Source organism: Myxocyprinus asiaticus, chromosome 11 (assembly GCF_019703515.2).
Source record: "Myxocyprinus asiaticus isolate MX2 ecotype Aquarium Trade chromosome 11, UBuf_Myxa_2, whole genome shotgun sequence".
NCBI classification, from domain to species: domain Eukaryota; kingdom Metazoa; phylum Chordata; class Actinopteri; order Cypriniformes; family Catostomidae; genus Myxocyprinus; species Myxocyprinus asiaticus.
The window spans coordinates 10481481-10494074 of NC_059354.1; the positions used below are offsets into that span (position 1 = coordinate 10481481).

At 38.6% G+C, this 12594-nt stretch overlaps 1 protein-coding gene across 2 annotated transcripts in view; it reads left to right on the forward strand.

Annotated features, from left to right (window-relative positions):
• The window catches only part of LOC127447750 (ephrin type-A receptor 3-like), a 168225-nt gene that overhangs the window by 90546 nt on the left and 65085 nt on the right, over nucleotides 1–12594 (forward strand). For both annotated transcript variants that reach the window (XM_051709793.1, XM_051709792.1), the window contains exon 5: nucleotides 8222–8557. In XM_051709793.1, coding sequence (XP_051565753.1) covers nucleotides 8222–8557 — 336 coding nt within the window. The remainder of the gene's footprint in view (nucleotides 1–8221; nucleotides 8558–12594) is intronic.

Below are 12594 nucleotides of genomic sequence, written 5' to 3' on the forward strand. Positions count from 1 at the left end.
GGACTGTGTTCTCTGTCTTTTCTTCTGAAGTCCACCACAAGCTCCTTTGTCTTACTGACGTTGAGGGAGAGGTTGTGCTCCTGACACCATTGTGTCAGAGTGTGTACCTCCTCTCTGTAGGCTGTTTCATCATTGTCAGTGATCAGACCTACCACCGTCGTGTCATCAGCAAACTTAATGATGGCATTGGAGCTATGTGTTGCCACACAGTCATGTGTGTACAAGGAATACAGTAGTGGGCTGAGAACACAGCCCTGTGGGGCTCCAGTGTTGAGGGTCAGTGATGAGGAGATGTTGCTGCCTATTCTAACCACTTGGTGTCTGCTTGACAGGAAGTCCAGGATCCAGCTGCACAGCGAGCTGTTTAAGCCCAGAGCCCGGAGTTTCTCATCTAGCTTGGAGGGCACTATGGTGTTGAATGCTGAGCTGTAGTCTACAAACAGCATTCTAACATAAGTGTTCTTTTTTTCCAGGTGGGAGAGAGAGCAGTGTGTATTGTAGATGCAATGGCATCATCAGTGGAGCGGTTGTTGCAGTAAGCAAACTGCAGCGGGTCAAGAGAGAGTGGCAATACAGAGCAGATGTAATCTCTGATTAGTCTCTCAAAACATTTGCTGATGATGGGGGTCAAAGCAACAGGACGCCAGTCATTTAAACAAGTTATTTTTGATTGTTTTGGAACAGGCACAATGGTGGATGTTTTAAAGCATGTGGGGACTACAGACAAAGAGAGGGAAAGGTTGAAAATGTCCGTAAAAACACCAGCCAGCTGGTTCGCGCACGCTCTGATGACACGGCCCGGAATGCCGTCTGGGCCAGCGGCTTTGCGGATATTCACCCGTCGGAAGGATCGGGTTACATCCGCTACAGAGACGGAGAGTGAACTAACCTCTGTAGCTTCAGCCGCGAGAGCTCTCTCCGCGAGGGCGGTGTTATTTCCCTCGAAACGAGCATAAAAAGTATTTAGCTCATCCGGTAGAGAGGCAGCAGTGTTCATGGCGGAGTTTTTATTCCCTTTAAAGTCCGTGATGATGTTAATTCCCTGCCACATGCTTCTAGAGTTGGTGGTGTTAAACTGTCCTTCAATCTTGCTCCTGTACTGGCGTTTTGCGGTTCTGATAGTTTTTCGGAGGGCATAACTGGCTTGTTTATGCTCCTCCGCGTTCCCGGAATTAAAAGCGGAGGTCCGCACATTAAGTGCCGCACGAACATCACTATTGATCCAAGGTTTCTGATTCAGATAGATTCATACAGTTCTGGTCGGAACAACGTCCTCTACGCACGTTCTGATGAAACACATTACGCTATCAGCGTAAAGCTCGATGTCGTCATCAGAGGCGGACCGGAACATCTCCCAGTCCGTGTGATCAAAACAGTCTTGTGGCGTAGAATCTGATTGGTCCGACCAGCACTGGATTGTACTGAGGGTGGGTGCATCCTGTTTCAGTTTCTGCCTGTAAGCGGGCAGAAGCAGAATGGAAGAGTGGTCCGATTTGCCAAATGGTGGGCGGGGGAGGGATTTGTAGCCATCCCGGAACGGAGAGTAGCAATGGTCCAAAACCCGGTCCCCTCGTGTGTTGAAACTAATGTGCTGGTGATATTTTGGTGCGACTGATTTTAAACTGGCTTTATTAAAGTCCCCGGTCACAATGAACGTGGCCTCAGGGTGCGCGGTTTCCTGCTCACTTATAATCCCATACAGTTCCTTGAGTGCCCGGTCTGTGTCGGCTTGTGGGGGGATGTACACAGCAGTGATAATGACCGCTGTGAATTCCCTCGGTAGCCAGAATGCTCGACACAAAAGCATAAGAAATTCCAGATCAGGAGAGCAAAAAGACTTGATAGAATGTACGTTCCTCTGATCACACCAGGATTTGTTGATCATAAAACATACACCACCACCTCTGCTTTTACCTGAGAGGTCTTTCGCTCTGTCCGCTTGGTGCACGGAGAACCCCGCAGGTTCAGTGGCTGAGTCTGGAATCTCCACAGACATCCAAGTTTCTGTTAGGCAGATAATGCAGCAGTCCCTTGTATCTCGTTGGAAAGAGATCCGCGCTTTCAGCTCGCAGAGCTTGTTATCCAGAGACTGAACATTTGCCAGTAGAATAGTGGGTAGCGGGGGTCGATTTGCGCGGCGTCTTACTCTGATGAGAACGCTGGCTCTGTTTCCCCTTTTCCTCCTGCGTTTCCGCGGCCATGCTGCCCAGACAAAGGGCTCCGCTTGTGTGTTTGTAAACAGCGGGTCGGCATTGAGGAATGTGAAGTCCGGTTTACGGTGTGAGATTGCTGAACCAATGTCCAAAAGTGTTTGTCTGTCATAGACAATAAGGCAGACAACATCCAAGACAAAAAACATAAGAATTGTGAACAAAACAAACAAAACATTACTATGTTGTGTCGGAGCTCGCAACGCAGCAGCCATAGTCGGCGCCATCTTGAGTCAAGCTCTTGTTGTGGTGGTGGCTGTTCGATTTGCAGTAATAAGGAAGGCAGTAGTCACACTTCCGTGGGCCGCTTGTCAGACTCAGCTGTCTGTGTTATGGATGGCTTACTCTGGCTCACCTCACATCCTCCCGCTAACAGGCGAGCCAGTCTATTAACATTACCTGGCTCACTGTGATTTCTATTATATGTCAGGATCAAAGGAGGCCTTTCTCTGGCAAAGATGTTACTCGGTGACATTAAACTACTTTTCCTTCCATCCTATAAAAAAGAGCTTGGTTTATGCCTCTGCCATTGGAGACTGAGTCACATTAATGCATTCTTTTATCTGTACTGACACTGAAAACCTCCTTTTTTATGGTACGCATTATTTTATAAAGGAAAGATCAAGGATATGATGTAAAATAGAAAATCCACTATACTTTATAAAAGTTAAAAGGGTAGTCCATACAAAAATTAAAATGTATCATCATTTACTCACCCTCATGTTGTTCTGAAGCTGTATTAGTTTCTTTCTTCAAGTAACCCTTTAATGCATACCTCGGGTTATTAGTGACCCAGGACCTCATTCCACCCCCTGTACCTCATCCATTTTTTGTTCTGGCAGTTGTGCCCACACCTTTTTAGTATTCCTCAACTTTTCTGTTCTGAATAGTGTAAAAAAAAAGGCAAAATTGCAATAAAAATAAATAAATAAAAATAAAACATAAAAATAATAATAATAAAAAAATAATAATAATTATAACCACTGCATGAAAAGAAAGATTTACACTTACCGTGCACCTCCGGGAACGGACCACTTTTGCATGCGGATCGTCAACCCGAACACTCCTGTGCACCAGTTAAAACACATCTAAACACTTCTGAGCACCTGCCGAAGCACATCCGAACATTTCCGCACACCAGCTGAAACACATGCGAGCACTCACTCACACTAGCACACAAATCCTTGTGCACGAATTATAGAAAAGTCAGAAAATGCCCACACATCTGTCCCACATCCCTCATATGCTGTAATATGGCATTTTAAAATGACATATTTCAGTAAAGTGTAATAGTAAGGTGAGTATTTAATGTACTGTATGTTCACTTTACATCATTAAGGACAGGAATACAGTGATTTCATTAAGCATATTAAAAGTATACAAAACATCTAATTATGCAACTTCATAACCATTATATATACCAAGCAAATTACATAACTTGTCATTATAATAAATATAAAATAATTCCCTTGAATATGTATGCATAAAGAAAATGTATTAACAACATTACACAAACAGTAATTGTTTCATAAGTATAGTTTTAAACATTTACAACATTTTACAAACATTTTACTGTATAATACATATGGGTGAAAAAATAAAACAATTTTAAAAACAGCAATTAGGCCTACTGTATAATCTGTATGAAAGACAAGTTCACAATTCAGGTTGTGTAATCTTTATATTCTGTGATCTTTAAATCAATTCACCGAATTGAGTTATCTTTAAATAAAGCACATTTCATGAATTCAGAATATATGTGAAGTATTTAGTTAAACTTAATGAGGAGCTTGAACTTAAGAGTAGTAGGCCTAAACAAAATATTTTAAATAAAACGGTTTGGTATTGTGATCATGATTAATGTGTATTGGTCAAGCGAGTGGTTTAAAATTCCATATATATATATATATATATATATATATATATAAAGTGTATTTCTTTACACACAACAAAAATAGGATGTCAGCTAGGTGGTAAACCTGGAAATCTCCAGACACCTCCAGTGTGTGTGGTCAAGAATATGCTATACTTGAAAATCTCAGTACACCACAAGTGTCCGGATGTTTATGTGACTCCGCACGCTTGGTCGGGAAATTACCACACACAGGCTGTAAACCTTAAATGTCACAGGAGTTTTTATCCTGGAAATCTGCCTTTTCATGCAGTGCTCTCCTTAATTACCAAAAGTATATAGGGTCATTAAAGACCAGAGATACAGTACGTAATAGTGTCTCTTTTTTTTTTTTTCGTCAATAAATCATATGTTTATGATTATTTATTATTTGTTTCCTATCATAAGACATCTGTTTCTTTGTTTGTTACAAGACAAATGAGTACTATATTCATACAAATTACTATATCATGTTGATTTTCTGTTTGACAACAGTGAATTATCAGTATCCCAAATGCGTACACACATGAATTTTATACATGCTATTTGTTACTCAAGGTGCTGCTGATGTTTCAGTGATTGACTTGATTTACATTTGACATTGTTATTTGATGGAGAAGCAACGTGGAAGTAAACAATAGCAAGTGTAACACATGACCAGTATGATATGGGTATTGTCATTTGAGTGTACTACTGAAATTAAGTTCTGCATCTATTTAGACTCAAAAAGCGCCTGAGAAAACACTTGTGTGTATCTTATGTGTTATGCTGTATGCAGCTCAATATGTGTTTGACAGCCAGTTCAGTCATATAAAATTTCTTTGTGGAAGTAATGAATCCTGTTCAATATTTGTTGCATCATCTGTTTGATATTTGAAAAATAAAACATACAAATAAATATATAGAACATATTCTATTCTATTATTTTATATTTGTCTTGAAAATGTATGTGCCAGGTCGCTAGAGACCCGAGGTATATTATAATGTTTGGCGAAACACCCATGCATTTAAAGGTTAAACACAATTATATTCAAATTAGTTGGCCAGAATGTCCAAGCTGCTCTTTTTCATATCATTTTAATTTTTATTGGCCAAAATGTAAGCCATTATTATTAATTTGATCATCTTCACCTCCCACAGAGCTCTCAAATGTCATTTGTATTCAATTCAGAAATGGTGCTTTGAGATAATTGCGACAAGTTTGACGGTATTGATGGCAAACAACATTGGTTCTCGCATGTCATATGACTGATCGAGATGGATCAATTTAGAAAAATATGTCCGCAGATGAGCTATGGTGGAGTTGAAGATTTTTAGTGAAACTACTTACATTTGTTTGACTTTGTTACACACACAAAACCGATAATATCGTATGGCTTGCATTATTTGGAAAATAGAGAGTCGTATGCACCCCTTTTATGATACATTTGTCTCTTTTAGGAGCAAGGCAGTATAAATCACTACACAACTTTATTCATAAGATCTCCTTTTCTGCATCATGGAAGTACGACAGTCATACGAGCTTGGAACAACATGAGGGTGCATGATGACTACATTTTCATGAACTATTCCTCTAAGGATTGTGGTCCCTTCTTTTAAAAAAGCTTTAAGTGTGGTGAAACCTGTACTTGACGCTAAACGTATGATTTATCATGTCAGAATCAAGGGAAAGTAACAGGGAGTGCTCAGGAATGTTCCGGAGTGTGTTTATGGGCGAGATTCCTTTGTGTAATGTTCTATTCCTTGCAATGTAGTACCAAATCCTATCTCTCTCTCTCTCTCGCTGACAAAATGTCTGTCAAAATGATGGTTCGAAAGACAGGAAACTTTTCAAGGCTCCAGTGTGTGAATTCATGTCAAATCAAAGAGTCAACATTGCTCCCTCAATTTCTTCTCTCACCACCATCATTAAGGCAGATCTAAGAGCAATTTCGGTTTGTGTAATTATAGCCACTGGTCTGATATTAAATTCTCAAAATATTCAGAAAATATATACAATGTAATACTACTTTTGAGGTCTGGCTATGAACTATTGTCCATCTCCTTATTCTAATCTGATATTTCAGTGTCGTGTGCACGGAGAAGTCTGTCACTTTTTCAAATAACAGCTTGCTGTGCAGGCCTGCAATTCCAATCAGCACCCACTGGCTGCACTTCATTCCCATTTTTTCGAGACAATCTTTTAAAGTTAATATAACTATCCAGTGAGGACACATTTCCAAACTCCAAAGTAATACTTTGCAAACATTTTAATAAAAGGAAGGACATGTCTGTCTAAATTCCCTATCCATCCATATCTTATGACTTTGAAGATAAAACCCATATTTTCGAAAGTAATGTTCCAGTTTCAATACAAGTTACTATATGGTCTATTAACAGGATTTGTGGGATAATCTTGATTACCACAGCATTATTCCTCAATTTGTAATAAAAGCCAAAAATAATGGTTACAGTAAAGCACTCACAATGGAAATACAGTTGTGCTCAAAAGTCTGCATACCCTGGCAGAAATGTGAAATTTTGGCATTGATTTTGAAAATATGGCTGATCATGCAAAAAAACTGTCTTTTATTTAAGGATAGTGATCATATGAAGCCATTTATTATCACATAGTTGTTTGGCTCCTTTTTAAATCATAATGATAACAGAAATCACCCAAATGGCCCTGATCAAAAGTTTTCATACCCTTGAATGTCTGGCCTTGTTACAGACACACAAGGTGACGCACACAGGTTTAAATGTCAATTAAAGGTTAATTTCCCACACCTATAGCACCTAGTGTCTCTGTATAAATAGTAAATGAGTTTGTTAGCTCTCACGTGGATGCACTGAGCAGGCTAGATACTGAGCCATGGGGAGCAGAAAAGAACTGTCAAAAGACCTGCGTAACAAGGTAATGGAACTTTATAAAGATGGAAAATGGTATAAAAAGATATCCAAATCCTTGAAAATGCCAGTCAGTACTGTTCAATCACTTATTAAGAAGTGGAAAATTCGGGGATCTCTTGATACCAAGCCAAGGTCAGGTAGACCAAGGAAGATTTCAGCCACAACTGCCAGAAGAATTGTTCGGGATACAAAGAAAAACCCACAGGTAACCTCAGGAGAAATACAGGCTGCTCTGGAAAAAGATTGTTTCAAGGAGCACAATACGACGATACTTGAACAAAAATTAGCTGCATGGTCAAGTTACCAGAAAGAAGCCAATGCCGCAAAAAAGCCCAGTTACAATATGCCTGACAATACCTTGACATGCCTCACAGCTTCTGGCACACTGTAATTTGGAGTGACAAGACCAAAATAGAGCTTTATGGTCACAACCATAATGGCTATGTTTGGTGAGGGGTCAACAAGTATTGTGCTCCTTGAAACAACCACACCATCTTTTTCCAGAGCAGCCTGTATTTCTCCTGGGGTTACCTGTGGGTTTTTCTTTGTATCCCGAACAATTCTTCTGGCAGTTGTGGCTGAAATCTTTCTTGGTCTACCTGACCTTGGCTTGGTATCAAGAGATCCCCGAATTTTTTGACTTTTGAGCACAACTGTACATGGTGCCAGGTACTGTAATAAACATTAATATACACACTGTTTTTGTTTTTGTTCTTGTAGCCACAAGACTTGAATGTTTACATGTTAACATAAGACTATTGCAATAGACTCGCCTATTAACTTTGTCTGTGCAAAGTAGTCTCATCTCAAAAGGAACATTTAGACAAGTTTACAGGTCAAATGTGAAAAAAAGAAGAAAAACAAAAGTCGAAAATATGTTCTGTGTTAATCAACATAATGTCACAAATGCTGCAGATAAAGCATAACCTGTATTGAACCCGGAGCATTCCTTTAAAGGAATAGTTCATCTAAAAATGAAAAATTTGTTGTGTTTAAAAATTGTAATTGTAAAAACGTCTTTTTTCCATACAATGAAAGTGAATGGTGAACTATGCCTTTAAAATAAATATATCTTATTATATTAATATATCTTATATATATTATTGGTTCACAGTGTCAGTGTTGCATGTATTTCAGTACTTCTCAAATAGATTTTAATTGTGTTGAATGTTATTTTTATGGCTTGATGGGCTGATGTTTAAATATTGTGTCATCTGTCTCCTTTCATAAGGACCGCCATCTGCCCCACGCAACGTGATCTCTGTCATTAATGAGACGTCAGTGATTCTGGACTGGAACTGGCCAGCTGACACCGGAGGCAGGAAAGACGTGACATTTAACGTGGTGTGTAAGCGGTGCTGGCCTGGTCCCAGGCAGTGCGAGCCATGCCGAGGGGCCGTGCGATTTTTGCCCCGTGCATCTGGCCTCACAAACACCACAGTAACCGTGGCGGACCTCCTGGCGCACACCAACTACACCTTTGAGATTGAGGCACAAAACAGAGTGTCCTCCCAGGCGCCAGCGCTCCGCCAATATGCTGCAGTTACCATTACTACCAACCAAGCAGGTGAGACTCTCATGCCAATGCTTAAAGAATAGTTTGCTTAAAAACGGCAACTAACTGGGCAATAACTTGTTCTAAACTCATATGACTGTGGACACAAAAGGTGGATTTTTGAAGAATATAATGGAAGTGAAGAGAGACTGGACCTAAATTAGCAGTCCTATGAAACCATACTATGGCTTTTGTGTGAGGCACAGACTGAAATTTAAGTTGTTATTGACTGATAATCTTCCCCTCAGCTTTATTTCCTAATCTAACAAGCCGTTAGACATTAGATATAGAGACATGCAAAAACCAGTGGCATTTGGCATCAAATGGCATTGACACACCATTTTTGAAGTTTGCACAACTTTTGTAGACCATTACAGAGCTTTGGCAAAGGCAAAGATTTTCAGTGAATAAGGACTAAAATTTCACACAAAGCTATAGTACGATTGCAGAAGACTTGGGGTATAGCATACGAGTCATATAGACTGCTTTTATGATACTTTTATGGTGCTTTATTATCATTTTGGAGCTTGACACACCCAGTCCCCATTGACTTTCATTAAATTGGAAAGAGCGACCAGAATATTCCTCAAAACTGTGTTCCACAGGGGGAAAAAAGGTCATATGGGTTTGGAACAACATGAGGGCCAGGACATGATGACAGAATTTTAATTTTTAGTTGAGCTATCCATTCTCCTGGGTGACACAAGATTCACAAGCAATACCCTTAATTCAAATTCATATCTTAAAAGACAAATGTTTTCAAAGATTTCTATTGATTGAGCAAAATGTTTCTATGGTCCCCTTGGATCGGTTGAAACACATTTATAAAGATAATTACATTTCATCTCAGTGATGTGCAGCATAGCTCAAAATTCCATTTGGAAGGAAGAAAAGAGTCGTGTAATGCCTCTGCAAGCCTGTTTCTCATCCCCCCAACCATGATCCATCCTGCACTATCACAGCTTTCTGTGAGCATATCATTCTGCAGGTGCTGGGCTCTAGTATGGCTCACGGCTCTAGTATGAAGGTCACGACTCCTCAGGTTACTAACGCACAGGGATGCTGAACGCAGAGCCATCTGCCTCCCATTCCAATTGGGCTTCCTTTTTGAAGACTGGTGTTTCTCTCTTCTCTAGTCCTGGGGGGCTCAGGCCCCTGTCAGTTCTGTGTAGTGTGTATAGTGATAGGTGCAGGGTCTGGTGGGTGATTTAGAGCAGGCTTTGGTCCACATCTTACAGGGCTTTGGGGTCTGGTGTCATGAAATAGTAGTCAGAAGATGACTTGGACTACTAGAGGTTCAAAGGCTATGGACTGATAGCTTTGCACCCTTTTACCACAGGGAGCAATTGACTTTGCCTGAGACCTCATCAAATCTGTACTGTCTTTGTGAGAGGACTGCGATTTCACTCTGCAAATCTTTTAACTTCTGTTGAAGAGCAGATGCTGATTTATCTGTGGAGAAATGCTCAAGGCATCTTCTTTCAGAATGATAGTGCTACAGACCTGAATGTACTGAACATCAACTGTGTCCTTATAGCCTCAGTTGATTAATTGGACATTATTAAGTCATTGCATTATTAAGTAAAATTGGTAAGTCATTCCTGTTATGTTGTATCTTTTGAACTTTTGAACTTAAAAATAATGAACATGATTGCTGCAATGAACAGGACATCTTGCATAGACATCTTTACACATGCAACTATAAAAATGTGTTTTTGCTATATCTTTTTCCTTTTTGTGATTTTATTTATTTATTCATTCATTCATTCATTCATTCATTCATTTTTTTAATTTATTTTTTCTCAACGCACCTGAAGTAAACAGTACTTTGCCAGACTTTCAAAAATATGTTCTGTATAAGATCAGGCATTTCAACTTTATTCATTATAAATTGATTATTCACACAGTGGTAGAAAATGAACAGGATAGATCCAAAACAGATTGGGAATAAATAACTAAAGTTAGCTATTGCTCTATGTAGGATTGAGAACTAGCTTGCATGAGGATGTCAACTTGTTAGTTTTGATATTTTAATATACATATTTAACCATCTTTTAAAGTTGACATTTCAAAATGTTTATATTATGTTACCAGTTCAGTAATTATACCAAAAAATATAGAATGCTTTAGTGTGAGACAAACCCACTGATAGTGCAAAACATCACATAATTCATAAAATCCACTGCTGATTCTTACTGTTGTTTGTGGTGTGGTTTCCCGACCTGAAATTATGTCACTTTTTGAAAGATAAAAATGAAATTAAGAAACTGACTTTTGTTAGTTTGAGGGATATTACACAAGTTAAAGAGCATGGGAAGTGATGATGAGGATATAGGCAAAATCTATAAATTGATTACCAATTAAAGTAACATTGGACCCACTTTATATTAGGTGTATTTTACTATGTGTTAAAGCATTTGATATAATGTACTCATTATGTACATATGAGTTGTATCATTGTACTTAAATTTAAAGTACCTGCTTTTAATTACATCTGTAGTTACACTGTTAAACTAACCCCAACCCTTATACTAAACCCTGACCCTACAGCATATGGAGCAAATACAGACATTGTTTTGAATTTTCAATTAATGTGGATTTGTTGAGTGTAAAAGTGTTAAAAAAACAACAACTTAAAAGTAAAGTAATTAGTAATGTGATTACTTTTTCAATTAAATAATCATTGAAAAATTGATCATACAATGCATATATTGTATTGTATTTCATTTACTGTTAGTGCATAGTAGTTAAAGACAGTTAATATAAAGTGGGACCACAACACCCCCCCACCCCAAAAAAACAAAAACAAATGTAGAACTGAATGCATGGCATCAGTGGTTAAGTACATCAAATGTTAAGAACTGCTCAAACCAAAGTAGTAAAATTACTTAATTCATCCTTACGTTCACTTAATTGTGATATTGTGATAAAATAAATCTAAAATGTTTCCCCATCTTTAAAAATGGTGAGTTTTTTATTTTGTAATATCTAATAAGACATATCTTTTAGGAACAAAAACATGTGCTGCACAGAAGGCAGTGTTGGGTGTAATGCATTATCATTGTTATTAGTTAAAGTAATCTAATCATTTAGATTACTTTAGATTACTTTTTTATTCAGTATGTCAATTCAGGTTTTTTCAAAAACTAAAACCAGGAAGATTGTGACTCCTCTCAATACTTCTGTTCCCTCACTCTTAGAAAAAAGATTCCAGCTTCCTTTACTGTCCTATAAAACGAGAGCATAACGAGGAGACAGATGTGTCAATGACCAATCCAGTGAGTAGGGCCTGCGAAGAGCACGTTTACAAGGCGATCAGAGGGTTGTCAGTACAGTCCACTCCATCTAAACAGAGCCACCATTTGTGAAAATGCAAGCTACCATCCATGTTTGGACAGAGCTCTCTGCTTGGCTCTCAACTTCCTCAGAGCTGTAAAACACTGGTGTTGAGATCTTACAGTTCTGCCATTTTAACAGTGTGCCTCAGATAAGCTTCAACCAGCCTCTCATTACTGCCTGGACGGGGCAGAGATTTTCAGCAAAGCCAACGCTTGGAAAGGGGAGACTGTGATCTAACTTTTATCAATACAGAGTGTTGTACTGCTGGGTTAGGATCTAGGCTTGGGAATCAAGAGCTTGTTTTTATTCAGAACCAGTTTCATTAAACTGTATATGCAGTTTATTTATATACAGTATATATATATATATATATATACATACAGTAAGGGGAACCTAATTATTCTCATGGCATTCAGCTCTGTTGACAGTTTTTCAACATCTGCATTCTCCCATCGATGTAGACAGAATACTAAACATACAATTTGAATAGTGCAGACAAATGAGCCAAGATGAGCCAGTCAAAGCAAGTTTTTTTTTTTAATAAATTGGTCAAAAAGATTCACATGAGTTTGAATTTGGTTTAAATTGGTCTAAAACTTCACTCACTGATTTGTACGAAGTGGTTCTTCACTTAAAATAAGTAATTACTTTCAACATGTCCAGCTTTATCTGGGAATTGTTACAGTGTTGGTTTACTATTTTGTATATAG